This window comes from Hippopotamus amphibius, chromosome 4 (assembly GCF_030028045.1).
Source record: "Hippopotamus amphibius kiboko isolate mHipAmp2 chromosome 4, mHipAmp2.hap2, whole genome shotgun sequence".
Taxonomy (NCBI): Eukaryota; Metazoa; Chordata; class Mammalia; order Artiodactyla; family Hippopotamidae; genus Hippopotamus; species Hippopotamus amphibius.
The window spans coordinates 12253823-12270171 of record NC_080189.1 but is presented as its reverse complement, the minus strand read 5'-3'; the positions used below and the strand labels follow the sequence as shown (position 1 = coordinate 12270171).

Here is a 16349-nt window from a genome sequence, read left to right as displayed (position 1 = left end):
AAAGAAAATACAGTGTATTATTTACAAAAGGATAAGCACATAGGTCAATGGAACAGAAGAGACAGTTGAGAAGTAGACCCACACAAACATTAACAACTGATTTTTGACAAGGGTGTCAAGGCAATTCAATGAGGAAAGAACATTTTTGTCAAAAAGTGGTTCTGGAACAATTGGTTATTCATATGCAAAAACAAAACAAAAACCTCCACACATTCCTCCCACTCCATACAAAATTAAATCAAAATGGATCATCAACATAAACAGAAAAGGTAAAATCATAAAACTTCTCAAAGAAAACAGAGGAGAAAACTTTTGTGGCTTTGGGTCTGGCAAAGAGTTTTCAATATAATACCAAAAGCATAATTCATAGTATAAACATTGATAAACTGAAACTTATCAAAATTCAAAACTTTCATTCTATGAAAGTTGTTGTATAATGAAGGGAGTTCAGCTTGAGGATGGAAGATGCCTTGGAGGACTGGGACGGGGAGGGTGGGGGGGACTCGGGGGAGGGTGGGGGGGGAGTCAGGGGAGGGAGGGAATACGGGGATATGCGTATAAAAACAGATGATTGAACTTGGTGTACCCCCCCAAAAATAATAAATAAATAAATAAAATTTAAAAAAAAAGACCCAATGCAGCCAATAAAAATAAATAAATAAATAAATAAATAAAAAGAAACATGAGCAGTTTGTATCCCTTCTATAAAGAGATTTTCCAAAGACTTAAAGAGAATTAAGTCTGTATAGTTATACTCTTTATATGTTTTACCTTTTAATTTAAATTTTAAGCAATTTAAGTATTTTATTTCTCCTCCATGATCCATTTTTTAATGTTCTTTCTCACTAGATGACACAGTGCAAGTGAGGTTCTCGCCACTGCTATTGCAACATATCCTGGCTTAGGGATGTGAAATAGCTTTTCCATCCAGCCACGTCTAGGCCAGCTTGCACTTTATTGATACCACTATTCAACAGTTTTGTGATATGAGCATAACAGATCCCAATCCTCAAACTCCTAATCAGCCTTCAAAATCCATTTCAAAAGATGCTTTAATGATACTATCTTTTCAACTTTTCTATAAACCTTAAAATATTTCAAAATAAAAAGATTAAAAAGAAAAAAAAAAGAATTAAAAGCTAAACCATGGACTGAGTGAAAATATTTGCAAAGCACATAAATGATTTAAAAAACTTATAACCATAACATATAAAGAATTTTTAAAATTCAACAATAAGCAACTCAATTTTTTTACAAAAATAGGCAAAAACCTGTAAACACTTGATCAAAGAAGATATACTTATGTCCAATTAGCATATGAACAGATGTTCAACATCACTAGTTGTTAGGGAAATGAAAATTTAAATCATAATGAAATACCACTACACATCTTTTAAAATGACTTAAAAACAAACAAAACAAAACACTGACAATACTAGGTGCTTGTTAAGATCAGAGCAACTAAAACTTTCATACGTTGCTGGCAGGAATGAAAAATAGTACTACTCTGGAAAATAGTTTGTCAGTTTCTTAAAAAGTTAAACTTCTTATAAAGTTACTGTACAACTCAGAAATCCTACTTCTAAGAATTTACTCATATAAATTTATATATGTGAATGTTTATAGCAGCTTTATCATTTAGCATTGCCAAAAATTGTGTCACAGAGATGTCCTTCAATAAATAAAATAGGTAAAGAATCTGGTATCGCCATACCATAGAATACTTTACTCAAGAATAAAAGTCTCAACTATCAATTCACACAGCAGCATGGTTAAATCTTAAATACATTTCACTAAGCAAAAGAAGCCAGACTCAGAAGGCTACGTAATGTATGAATTCAAGTATAAGCATCTAAAAAGAGCAAAAGTATTGGGACAGAAAAAGCAATGGTCACTAGAGATTTAAGGAATGGGTTGGGGAGAGGGATTAGACAACCCTAGTCTAATCATGAGAAAACATGAGACAAACCCAAACCAAGAAATATTCTACAAAATACCTGACCAGCATTCTTCAAAATATTCATGGTCATGAAAGAAAAGGAAAGACCAAGAATCTATTACAGACTGGAGGAGACTAAAGAAGCATAATGGTTGGGCTTCCCTGGTGGCACAATGGTTAAGAATCTGCCTGCCAATTCAGCTGACATGGGTTCAATCCCTGGGCCGGGAAGATCCCACATGCCATGGAGCAACTAAGCCCATGCACCACAACTACTGAGCCTGCACTTTAGAGCCCACGAGTCACAACTACTGAAGTCTGTGTGCCTAGAGCCCCTACTCTGCAGCAAGAGAAGCCAGAAGCCACCGCAATGAGACACCGACGCACCACAATGAAGAGTAGCCCCTGCTCACCACAACAAGAGAAAGCCTGTGTGCAGCAATGAAGACCCAATGCAGCCAAGAACAAATAAAAAAATAAATCTTTAGAAAAAATCAGTGAAGACCAACATTTAAAAAAAAAAAGAAAGAAAGAAACATAATGGGTAAATGCAATGAAGTATTCTAGATTAGATGTTGGAACAGGACATTAGTTGAAAACTGGAAAAATCCAAATCAAAACTACAATTTACCTAATAGTATTGTAACTGAGCTAATTTCTTAGCTTTAATCATTGTACTGTGGTTATTTATGTAAGATGTGACCATTAGGGGAAGCTTGGTGAAGGGTATATGAGAATTCTCTGTACTATCTTTATAACGCATCTCTACATCAAAAACTACTTCAAAATAATAAGTTTAAAATATAACCTAATAAATTGGACTTTTTAAAGCCATTCTTTCTGCCCTTAATGGTACAGTTTTCTTCATGAATTTTCCTTGGTTAGAAATATACTTGAATACATCAGGATATATTTGGAAAATTGGATACGCCATTTAGGTATTGATCCACCAGTTCTACTTTAAAAGATCATCTCCTCAGCTAGAAAGGTTACTTCACCCCACTTTAGGCTAACTCTGGGAATTCCCATCACCAATATTCTTCTTTTCATTGCAGGAAGCAACTCTTCCAGAAACTGGGGCAAGTAGAGACTCTTCTAAAATGTCTTTGATGCTTGTAGCAACATGGATGCAACTAGAGATCATCATACTAAGTGAAGTAAGTCAAAAAGAGAAAGACAAACACCGTATGATATCACTCACATGTGGAATCTAAAATGTGACACCAATGAACCTATCTACTAAACAGAAGCATACTCACAGACATAGAGAACAAACTTGTGGTTACCAAGGGAGAGGGGGTGGGGTAGGAAGAATTGGGAATGTGGCATTAGCAGATGTAAACTATTGTATACGGCGTGGATAAACAACAAAGTTCTACTGTATAGCACAGGGAACTATATTCAATATCCTTTGATACATCATAATGGAAAATAATTTTTTTTTCATTTTTAAAGCAGTCACTGTTTGTTAACTGACCAGATTACAAAAATAATCATGATAGACACCTCAGTTCATTCTTCTAATAAGCCAGTTGATCTGGTGTTCCTTGTTGCCAGCATCTCCACTTCTACAAAATGAGTGGTCTTTTTCTTCATTCCCCCTCATGGAGAAGACAATTTTCAGGGCCACAGGAAGTTTTTTGCTTCTTTGAAATGTTTTCCAACAGCATAGACCTCATGAATCAGATCCTCCATGCAGATAATGCCATATTTGCCAAGAGATTGAGCAATCAATGCATTATCTGTCAGGGCAATTTGCTTCTTGTTGATTTGGCCATAACCATGCTTGTAGGTTAATTCATTTACTGACTTCAGGTTTGGGTACCCCCATGCAATGTATGGTGCCACGATTCTAAGCATGTTAATTGAAGCCTGGTTGAGCTTCACAAAGGTGCCATTGAAGATCTGACGGAGGCGAAGAAGCTGCAGCACCTTTCAAACCTTTGCGTTCACATTATTGATACCTCTGATCCTGATGACAAAAGCCAATTTGGGTTCCACAGGTACATAGAAATTGCCAGCTTTTCTTGCCATCCTAGCCATTCAGATTTCAGTTCTGTACCTCTGCCTGTATTCTTTGTGATAGTGCTTAGCTTTTTCGTAGATAAGCTTCCTCCTTGCCTTTCGAAGCATCTTTTGAGCAAACTTCTTTCACAGGCACTTAATCTTAAGCTCTGTGAAATTCTTTCACTTTTCCTTAAGGGTTTCTGGCACAGCAGGAACCTTCTTTTTCTTCTCTTCTGCATCCTCCATGGTTACGGCTGGGAAAGAGGCAAAAAGAATATTTTAAAAAAAGAATGTCTATATGTGTATAACTGAGGCAGTTTGCTGTACAGCAGAGATTGGCACAACATTATAAATCAACTACACTTTCTTTAAAAAAATAAAGTTAAAAATAAAATGCCTTTGATGATGTACATGGCCCCTGATCCTGCCCGCTACCTCTCTGCAGTACCCAACACTGTGAAACTCAGCTCCCAGCTGAGGTCACTCCAGTTCTGTGTCTCCTTCCTTTGTCCTCTCTGTCTCTCACCAGCATTTCTCTCACAGAAGCATAAATAACTGCTGTGTTCTCAGTCTATCTCATTGTTTGCATTCCCACACTTAATTTAGGCATCGGACCTGCAAGAGTTCAAGATTTATCAGGCAGTAGAACTGCCATTTCTCTGCCTGTCTTTCATTATAAAGAACTTCTCTGAAATTCTGAATTCACTGGTCTGGTCATTCATTCACCAGCAAGTATCTTTGTACTGGGGGTCAGGCACTATGTTAGGAACTAGGAATGAGATACAATTGTTAAAAAAGAAACAACAAGCCCCAAATGGAGTCACTTGTGCTAAGTCCCACATCAGCAAACCAAGACTTAATACCTAACCTAATTGCAGTTTCAGCGTCTCTCAGGAATATGGCCTTTAATCAATTGATCTGTAATTACCTGGTCAGCACTACTGAGGTAACCTGCCTGATAGATCCCCACCTTCCCCCAAAAGGAAGGTGATCTTGCCTGAAATAATCCTCTCTTACTAGAAATGTCCTTTATCTGCCCTCTGTCTATAAAATTCTTCCATTTTGTACAGCTCCTCAGAGCTCCTTTCTACTTGCTAGATGGGATGCTGTTTGATTCATAAATTGTTGAATAAAGCCAATTTGGTCTTCAAATTTACTCAGTTTGAATTTTATTTTTTTAATATGGTGATGAGCAAAACAAATGAGAAGAGAGGCATCCAACTCTTCAGACAGTGTGTCCCATTATCCCTCACACTCTTGGAAGTTTGGGTTAGCAGAAGTGGAGGAGAGCCAGTGACAAGAAAAAGCCTCTTGTAAACCAAATCAGAGGTCCCAAGATACTACAGACCTACTTATACAAGTGGGTGGAAACAGCAGAGAGTAGCAATTGTGTATTATATCGCATTCAAGGAAAACATTGGGAATTCAAGAATAGAGATTTAAAGATGAGATCGTCAAATTCATCACAACTTGTCTAAAACAGTTAATCAGGCCAGAAAATGTTAAGTTTTTACCTTGTTTAAAAGAATCCCTAAGTAAAGGGAAAACCAAATATTATGAAAATTTTCAGAGACAGCTCACCCATCAACCATCTCTTTATTAGAATTACTTCATTATCATTATTTTAGAGTTAAGTACACTCATAAAAGTTAATTTATTCTGAGTTGAGAAGTCCATTTTATCACTATGTGCATTGTGCTTACATTTTAAAATCAGAAACAATTTCCCAAAGATAAAAGTGATTCTTTTCTTCATCTCTTTTGGTTTTGATATTCCAAAGTAGATTAGGTGACTTGGGGTGTTGTTTTTACCCTACGTTGATTTGCCTGCCTTGTAAAGGAACAAGGAATTTTTCCTTCAACGCTTATTTTCCTAGTGATTTGCTTAAAATGAAAGGTAAATATGTGTTTGTGTGTACACAAGTGTGTGTGTGCAATCATTTATATATACAGAGATTTATTGTCTCTCAAGTAATTTATTTGGTAAAAGAGGTTTGTCTCAGACAATCAGCATCTTCTTGCTTTGTTATTGTGATATTGTGATTTGTAATAAGAAATGCATCTGATTTTTGTCTCCTTTTCTGGTACAGAGCTTCTAAAACTCTTGGAATTTCCTAAGTGAGGAGATCAACAAAAATGCCTTTTGTTAGGTTAACAAAGTGACTTTTGGAACACATCTGAGGATGGGGACTGATTGCCAGGAGAACCAACTGTGAGTACAAGGTTGGAACTTTCAGTCCCAACCCCTGGTTTCCAGGAAGAGGAGAAAGACTGGAGGTTGAAAATCACTGATGGCCAATGATGTAATCAACTGTGCCTATGTAACAAAGCCTCCATAAAAACCCAAAAGGGGACTTCCTAGGCAGTGCAGGGGTTAAGAATCCACATGCCAATGCAGGGGACATGGGTTCGAGTCCTGCCCCAGGAAGATACCACACGCCACAGAGCAACTAAGCCTGTGTGCCACAACTACTGAGCCTGCACTCTAGAGCCCATGAGCCACAACTATTGAGCCCGTGTGCCACAACTACTGAAGCCCACATGCCTAGAGACTGTGCTCCACAACAAGAGAAGCCACCACAGTGAGGAACCCACGCACCACAGTAAAGAGTAGCCCCTGCTCGCCAAAGCCAGAGAAAGCCCGTGTGTAGCAACAAAGACCCAACATAGCCAATAAACAAATAAATAAATTTATATTTTAAAAAAAGGACTGGGTACAAAGAGCTTTCAGGTTGGTGAACACATGAGGCGCTAGGGGTGTGGCACTCCAAAGGGGGCATGGAAGCTCTCTTCCCCTTCCCACAACCTTGTTCTATGCATCTCTTCCATCTGGATGTTCATCTATTATCATATCCTTTCATAATAAATCAGTAAATGTAAATAAGCTGTTTTCTTGAGTTCTGTGAGCCACTCCAGCAAATTAACTGAACCCAAAAAGGGGGTCATAACTCTTAACTTATAGCCAATAAAGCAGAAGCACAGGGGACAAGCTGGACTTGGGATTGGCATCTAAATGGAGGGTAGTCTTGTGGGACTGAGCCCTTAACCTGTGGATCTGATGTTATCTCCAGGTAGACTGAGTTATAATTGAGTTAAATTGTCAGGCACGCAGTCAGTGTTGCAGAATTGCTTACTATAAGGGGAAAAAAAGGGGGGGGAGTCAAGGAAGGGAAGGAATATGGGGATATGTGTATAAAAACAGATGATTGAACTTGGTGTACCCCCAAAAAATTAAAAAAAAATAAAAAAGGGGAAAAAAAAAAGATGTTTAATAAGCAGAATTGTCCAAAGTAAAGTGTTCTGTGTGAGTTGTGGGGGGAAAAAACTCACAAGTGGGGTTTTTTCCAACTCAATTATTCTTTCCTAAGTAGTGAGGACATCACAAAAGACCATCAGGATAAAATGTTACAGTTAAGCCAACCCTACATTAGTCTTTGACATGCACAAAAGGATCCACAGGGGTAGGTAGTATAACATCCTGAGTAAGAACAAGGACTCTGGGACCATGTGACTTGGGTTTGAATCCTAGTTCTCTCTCTCCTTCTCCCTCTCCCTCTTTGACTTTGGAAAAGTTATTTAGCCTCAGTTTCCTCATCAGCAAAATGGAGATAATAAAAGTACATACTTCATAGGATTGTTGTGAGGCTTAAATTTCATAATATTTACAGTGTTTGGACAGGGCCTAGCACATAAGAACTATAAATATTTGAAGTTATTATCATTTTCAGTCAGTTCCCTGAGGTCACAAGTGAAACTCAGTTAAATGGTGACTTGGTAGACATATGGTTGACTTAAGTGGAGCTATTAAAGAACATAGCTCTCAATACTGTGCTAGTGATTTATAAAGGAGTGTCTACTCAAGTTCTTCCCTGGGCCCCATGATTGAACAAACACACCAATGCATCCAAAAGGACATGGGAGAGGATTAGAAAACAAATTATTCCATCATTTGCATCTCCAGATTTAGAACTAAGAATTCTAAAATAAACAAATGAAGTAGATTTGGAAATGATGCATCCGCTGCTTCCTCTTGTGACGTGAATAGTGGGAGCTACCACAGACCTGCCCATCAAATGCTAGGGAGACATTTTCCTCCAGACACCGAAGAGGAGCAACAACTCAGGATGACCGAAACCTGCAATCTCTCAGAAAATCAGTTGTCACCGTCTCACATCGTTTTGCTGTTAATAATTATAGGCACTGAATGTGTCCTCGGTATCACTGCAAATGGGTTCATTGTAGCTATACATACAGCTGAGTGGATTCACAATAAGGCAATTTCCACGAGTGGCAAGATCCTGCTTTTCCTGAGTGGATCCAGAATAGCTCAACAAAGTTTCACGATGCTAGAACTCACCTTCAGTTCAACATTCCCACATTTTTATAATGAAGAGATTGTATATGATACATTCAAGGGAAGTTTCATGTTCTTAAATTATTGTAGCCTCTGGTTTGCTGCCTGGCTCAGTTTCTTCTACTTTGTGAAGATTGCGAATTTCTCCTACTCCCTTTTCCTCAAGCTGAAATGGAGAATTTCTGGATTGATGCCCTGGCTTCTGTGGCTATCAGTGTTTGCTTCCTTGGGCCAAAGTGTGTTCTTCTTCAAAAACACCTACACTGTGCATTGTAACAATCCTTTTTCTACCCACTCCTTCAACTCCACTAAGAAAGGTGACTTCGCTGAGACCTATGTGATCAACCTGGTTCTCTTCTTTAACATGGGGGTCTTCGTTCCTCTGATCATGTTCATCCTTGCAGCCACCCTGCTGATCATCTCTCTCAGGAGACACACCCTGCACATGGAAAGCAATGCCACTGGCTCCAGGGACCCCAGCATGGAATCCCATATGGGGGCCATCAAAGCCACCAGCTACTTTCTCATTCTCTATATTTTCAATGCAGTTATTCTATTTCTCTACATGTCCAACATCTTTGGCACCAACAGTTTCTGGAATATTTTGTGCAAAATCATCATAGCTGCCTACCCTGCTGGCCATTCCATCCTACTGATTCAGAACAACCCTGGGTTGAGGAGAGATTGGAAGCGCCTTCAGGCTTGAGTTCACCTTTACTTAAAAAAGCAGACTCTATGACCCACACCAAAAGCACCTAGCCCAACTAGCTCTGCTTTTCCCTCACCTAGACCTCTCTCTTTCTGCCTTTCTTCCCCAGACTTGAGGTATTTTTGTACTGCAGTTGGGTCTTCTTTTTTCTCTTTTGCTTCATGGGCACAATCTTAGTGATGCCTGACATATTCTTCATCCGAGTCTTCCATTTCTACCTCCCCTTTCTCTATCTAAAGCAGTGACTCTGGACACTGGCTACACATTAGAATCTCTAGAGGAAATTTTTTTTAAATACCAATGTCCAGGCCTGACCCTAGATCAATGAAATCAGGATTTCTGGTGTTGGAACCTGGACAATTTGTTCAGTTCTCAAGGTGATTCTGATGTGCAGGCAGAGCTGATGTAGCCACCAAAATAAAGGAAGGCTTTGCAACTTGAACTTCTGGCAACGTCTCTCTTTCCCCATCCACATGTCTTTTAAACAGACTCAGATTATTCAGGAAGCTTTCTGAGTAACAGCTGGAAATGCATTTTATCTCCATCCTTCAAGGACATAATCTGAATAATTTGGAACATGTGTCAAAATTAACAGTACATAAGATACTTTTCAACCTAAAAATTACTGTCTAAGAACTTTTCCCAAAGATATGGTCATAAGTATACATGTGAAAAAAAACATCTGCAGAAAGATCTTCAGTACAGGACTATTCATCAGTGAGGGAAAGCATACATCTGAAATTTATACGAATGCAAACATTTTTAAAGTGAGACAGATGAATGTGTCCTTAAATGAAAAGATCGCCAATATATCGTTAAGTACAAAATGCAAGCAGATATTTTATGACTCGATATATGTTTTTAATGGGATATAAATGCTTCTTGTGTATATATATGTATAGATAATGTTTCTAGAAGGCGGTACCAAAAATGATTTAACATAGGACTTCTGAATAGTGGCATCAGGTGTCTAGGGATAAACATTTACACTTAATTTTATACCTTTTTGCATTTGTTTAAACTATTTAGAACAGGTATGCACTAATTTCAAAATTTTTAAAGATTTATATTGTCTTTTTAATTACAAAGAGAACTAGGTAAGTGAGAAACACTTGAGGGAAAGAACTGTGTATCTTAATTAGTTGATTGAACCTCTATGTTTGTTTTTATTAAAAATGCAAACCTCCAAAATCATAAATTAAACATCTCCACTCCTATCACTACCTCCTATATCTCATTTCATCAGCTCAAGGGCTGCTCAAGGAAAATCGCTAGGTTTCAATCCACTGACATGTCTAGATTCTCTGTCCCTTAATCAGCCCCTCCTCTTTACTTTCCTTCATATCAATCTGGATTACTGGTTAATCACACCCACACCCTTAAAAATGTTTTCAGCATTTACAGATGAAGTGAGATGATTCTGAGATAATTTAGCAGAGGGCAAAGGAGTAGAGAGGTTTAGATGAGTCGTATGTTGACGCTATTTTTCAAAGAAGGTCTCAGGTACATGATGGTTCTCTATATTAGTCTATTTCAGGATGTGTTTGAAATTTTCCCTAATATAATTTTATGTAAATGAATTATAAAATACTTTAATTTCCTCGCCCTTGTTTCCCATCATGAATCTTCATCCCCATCATGCGGGATAATTGCACATGTAGATGAATCTGATTATTTAACACCTGCGTTTGCTTCTAAGCAGACTGGTGTTGCTTGAGATATCTCACAATTGGATGAAGTTATGTTCCTACAGATTCATGCTCTTCAGCCTCAAATGAGCAACATCATTGGGCATTTCTATCCTGTGTTTCCCTAAAGACGTCATTCATTAACTACCTGCAATGACTATCTCAAATCTTTTCCTCAGTCCTAAACCTCCAGTCTGTCATCTCTCTGCCTTATTTTCAACTGGTGAAGTTTCCCTTGCATTTTCTTTGATAGAAGAAAGTCATTAGGAGGTCATTCCTTCACCTTCCCATTAGCAAATCTATAAAACTACTAATTTTCTTCTACATTCCTAATTTTTCAACTGAAAGAGTGCGCCCCCATGAATATAGATACAGAGAACAAACCAGTGGGTGCAAGAGGTGGGGGGTGAGATGAGAAAAACGGGTGAACTGGTTTTTTTCCTAAGTTTAAATAAAATTAAAATTTTTAAAATAAATATAGGCGAAAGGAGATATTACAAACAGATCATCACCATGAATTTGTATGTGGTACTCAACATTCTAAGAGCTATTTTTCAACGTCCAATTTCAAAATATACGTGTTGAACACATGTGTACATTTCTGCTCAATATATAACTAGTACTGGAACTTCACAATTATAGAATATGTATATCTTCAGCTTTTATAGATGCTCCCAAACTGTTTTCCAATGAAATTCACTGTATTTTCATACACAGTGAAATGCTACATTGTGAACAAATTCAGAGAAATCACAAAAATGAAATTTCATAAATACAAATATAAGAGAGGATAGATGTTACAGTACCGTTTTTAATACTATAAACATTACCAAAACTACTCTTTGCAATTTTAAGACAGGATATGTGGGGCGGCTATTGTCTAGAAAGGAGTAAAGGGGGGCTTCTGGGGCATTGGTATCTGGTAATATTCTGTTTCATGATCTGGGTGCAAGTTACATATACTTACTTTGTGAAAATTAATGTGACACTATTACAATATAACTTCAATAAAGAGTTTAAAATTTTAAGTGGCTATGCATGTATATATGTCTTTGTGTATAAATACTTCAATCAAACGTTTTTAAAAATTCTAAACAAAAAGATAAAGAACAAAACAGGATGAACAGGATGTGGTGGTGGTGTTAGATCAACCTAGCCAAGAAGGGTCTGTGTGAGTAAATAACATTTAAAGAAGAAATAATTTAAAAAATTATAAACCCAAATCAAGAATTTAAAAAAATAATTACAAAATACATCTAAGAAAATTAGAAGGAAAACACAATTTATAAACATAATTCATTGAATATTCATTTCATGAATTAAAATTCAAAAGGGGGGAATTTAAAATGAATATAAGAATTGGTTCATTGAAAACAGACAAAATTAGCAGTGTTAACTTACATAATTGAGAAAGGACGACAAAGGCATAAATACATAAAATTTTTAAAAAAGGAAAAATTACCAAATAATGGGAAAATTACAATATTCTTAAGAACCTATTTTGTTCAACTCTAATAAGAGTTTGAAAACCAAGATAAGATGTTTCTAGAAAAAATTGTAGTTTACTAAAAATGACTCCAACAAAAGTAGAAAATCCAAACAGAGTAAGTCATTAGAGTTGAAGTAGAGAAAGCTATCAAGAGCCACACCCCCAAAGTGCTAAGAATGAATGTTTTCATGAGGGAATTATACAGACTTTTTAAAAGCAGATAATTTCAAGGCTATGTAAATTGTTTCACAGCATAAAAATTAAGAGAAACTCCCAAATTTGTTTTATAAAATCGATATAATGTTGATATAAAAACACAACAAAAATTGTCTCCCAGAAAACTACAAACCAACCTCCCTTACCAATATTTATACAAAAATGCTTAATAAAATTCAACAAAGAGATCCAAAATACAAGTTTATTCCGTAAAAGTAAAGATGGTTTAATATTAGAAAATGTTAATTCAATTTACCGTTTTAATAACACTAAGGAGAAAAATCATATATTAATTTCCATAAATGCTTAAAAACATGAGCAAAATTCAACAATTCTTAATTACTTTTAAAATCTTAATAAAACAATAGATGGATAATTTCTTGAAATGATAAAATATATCTATCCTAACCTTATAGCCAGCATCATTCTTAAGGAGGAAACACTGTTATTTCTATTAAATTCAGGAAAATGACAAAGATATTTGCTTTCACCCTATTAATGTTGTCCCTAGATACTATCCAATGCAATTTAAAGAGAAAATAAATTGAAAGTCTTTTTAAAAATTAGAAGGGAAAAGACAGAAATATTATATGTAGAAGATATGATGGTATAAACAAAAACTCAACTGAAAAATTACAAATAATAAAAGCATGAACTATGGAAAGGAAAAACCCTTATAAGAGCAAAAAAAGATAAAATATTAGCAACAAAGGTAACAAAAAATAAGCAAGATCTACACAAAGACTACTATAAAATGACCCAGAGATACACAACAGGAGATTTGAACAAGTAAAATGGCTACCATGTGGTTGAGTGCAAAGAATCAATGTCATTCAATACAACATTTCCATAAATAAATCAAAATTCAGTGTGACTTTGACATAAATGCCAAAGTTTTTCTTACAAACTAATTACAAACATTATTTGGAAGAATAAAGAATAGCTGGAAACACTCTGAAAACAAATTTTAAAAATGAGGGAGGATTAATCCCATGAGATAACACACATGTTATGAAGCTAACATATTCAAAATAGTGTGATATAGGACAATGACTAGCCAATGAAACCAAGTAGAAAGTCCAGAAATATTAGAGTTTCGTATATGATAAAAGTGGTGTAGCATATCAGTAAGGAAATGATGGCTTATTCAATAAATGGTATTAGAACAATTAGAGAGCCACCTGGAAAAAGAGAAATTTGGATGCATCTCCCACATCTTATACCAGGATAAATTCCAAATGGATCAAAGACAATGTTAAAAAAATTAAACACTAGAAGAAATCTTGGAACTTGAGGGAGGGTGGGGGGGAGTCAAGGGAGGGAGGGAATACGGAGATATGTGTATAAAAACAGATGATTGAACTTGGTGTACCCCCCCCAAAAATAAAGAGAAAAAAAAAAGAAAAGAAATCTTGGAGACTTCAAAATTAACTTTGGAGTTGGGGAAGACTTTTCTAAAAATAATAAAAGAGAAAGTAAACATAAAAGTTTACTAAATTTGATTACATAAAATAAAAATATGCTACATGGCAAAAAGTACCACAAGCAAAGCAAGCAAAGTCAGAGACAAATAAGAAACTGGGAAATAATATTTGTTGCTCACATCCTGGATAGAGGCTAATTTTGCCAATTTTTTTTTTTTTTATTAAGGATACTTAGTTTTTTGGTTTAGGGTTTTGGGGGGTTTGTTTGGTTTTTGTTTTTGTGTTTTTGGCCACGCCACACAGCTTACAGAATTGAACCTGGGCCACAGCAGTGACAGCCCAGAATCCTAACCACTAGGCCACCAGGGAACTCCCTAATTTGCTTATGTATAAGGAGCTCATACAAATTAACAAAACCAATCACTGAACTTAAACACTGGCAAAGAATACGAACTGGAAATTATAGAAAATGAAATTAAAAATTAAAATCTTGCAAAATGCAAAAAGGTATAGAAATAAAAATTGTAAATCACCCATTATCCTTCAACCCAGAGACAATTTTTGCTCACATTTTTTAAATGTGTGTATGTGTGATTGAACCAAATTCGGTTCTTACTGAATATAAATTTTGTGACATTGCTTTTACTTAACATCTTCATGTTTACTTCCAATGTTATTAAATTGTTTTCCAAAACCTAAAAAAAAATTTTAAAGATGTTCAGCCATGAACATAACTTACAACAAGTGAGAAACTAAGACTACTCTAATTTTCACTCATCAGATTAGCAAAGATCCAAAAGTTTGGGGGCTTCCCTGGTGGCATAGTGGTTAAGAATCTGCCTGCCAATTCAGGGAACACAGGTTCAAGCTCTGGTCCAGGAAGATCCCACATGCCGTGGAGCAACTAAGCCCGTGTGCCACAACTACTGAGCCTGTGCTCTAGTGCCTGAGAGCCACAACTATTGAGCCCATGTGCCACAACTACTGAAGCCCATGCACCTAGAGCCCATGCTCTACCACAAGAGAAGCCACCACAATAAGAAGTCTGCTCACTGCAATGAAGAGTAGCCCCCTGCTCTCCCCAACTACAGAAAGCCCCTGCGCTACAACGCAGCCCCAATGCAGCCAATAACTAAAAAATAAAAACAAAAAAAAAGTTCGGTAACACATTGTGCTGGTGATTACAGGGACCAGGTAATCTCACAGACTGATGGAGTGTTCATTGCTACTTCCTCAAATGCAGTTTAGTAAGACCTATGAAAATTGTGACGTTTCGTCAGTCACAAGGAAGAAAGATATCATTCCATTTGCAACAACACGGATGGACCCTGAAGACATGATGCTAAGTGAGATAAGTCAGGCACAGAAAGACAAGTACTGTTATGATATCACTTATATGTGGAATCTAAAAAAGCCAAACTTGTGAGAACAGAGTAAAATGGTAGTTACTAGAGGATGAGGGGTAGGATGTTAAGACAGATGTTGTTTAGGATACAAATTTGCAAGGAGTAGTAGATTTAATGCATAGTAGTGAATATAGACAACAACATTGTATTGTAATCATCAAACGTGCTAAGAGACTAGAAGTTAATGATTCCAACCACTAAAAAGAAAGAATCATTATGTAATGTGGCAGAGGTACTAATTATTGCTACAATGGCAATCATATTGCAATTTATAAATGCATCAAATTAACATGTTGCACACCTTAAATTTACATCATGTTATATGTCAAATATAATTCAATTTTGAAAAAGAAAAGAGGAAGTAGTAAAAAAAATTATGGAGGTAGGTATTTTGCTTAGCAATTTTATTTGGTGGATTTATCTTACAAATATACTTGAACACACAAAAAGTGACATTTGTTGCAATATTCCTTATAATAGAAAAATAGTAATATCAAAATGTCCATCAACAGACATCCATACAAAGGAGAAAGAATAGAGGGTGAGGAGAAGAGAAAAGAAAGAAACACGCAAATGTGTTTACATGCGGACACGGAACGGCTTCCAAATGTATCATTAGGGCCATAAAACAAGTTTAAAAAGCAGTGCCTTTACTATACTATCATTTGTATTTAAAAGGGTTTTTAAAAAATGCTTGAACATGTGTGTGCTTGCCTATATAAATTCTCTCTGGAAGATTTAAATAAGAAATTAATAACTATTTTCTTCCAAAGAAGTTAATTGTGAGCAGCTGGGAGACAGGAAGAGAAGGGAAATTTTTCCCCGTATGCATCTTTGTAGTTTCTGAATTTTCAATGGTATAAACATACCGTCTATTCAAGAAATGAATAGAAATAAAATTGGAGGTGTTTTGTGATATGTGTTTGAGAACAAAGTCGTGCTTACTGTATAAAGCACACCAGGCTAACTATAAAATGTGTACTATAAAGGCCACTGCCACTCCTATGTTTCCATATCTTTAGTCTGTTTCAGCCACAAGTGGCAAAAGTTGTTTTTTTTTTTCTCAAGTAATCCAGAACTAGCATATGGTATGTGACGGCCATTCTCAGAAGGCCAGG

The 16349-nt window shown here is 36.2% G+C and overlaps 1 protein-coding gene and 1 pseudogene across 1 annotated transcript; one reads left to right on the top strand and one right to left on the bottom strand.

The window, feature by feature from the left end:
* Nucleotides 1-3446: 3446 nt before the first annotated feature.
* On the bottom strand, nt 3447-4092 carry LOC130852308 (60S ribosomal protein L7-like; annotated as a pseudogene).
* Nucleotides 4093-8018: 3926 nt separating this feature from the next.
* Nucleotides 8019-9005, top strand: TAS2R39 (taste 2 receptor member 39). The gene has a single exon (XM_057733296.1). The coding sequence runs from the start codon at nt 8019-8021 to the stop codon at nt 9003-9005; it is 987 nt and encodes a 328-aa protein (XP_057589279.1).
* Nucleotides 9006-16349: the final 7344 nt, after the last annotated feature.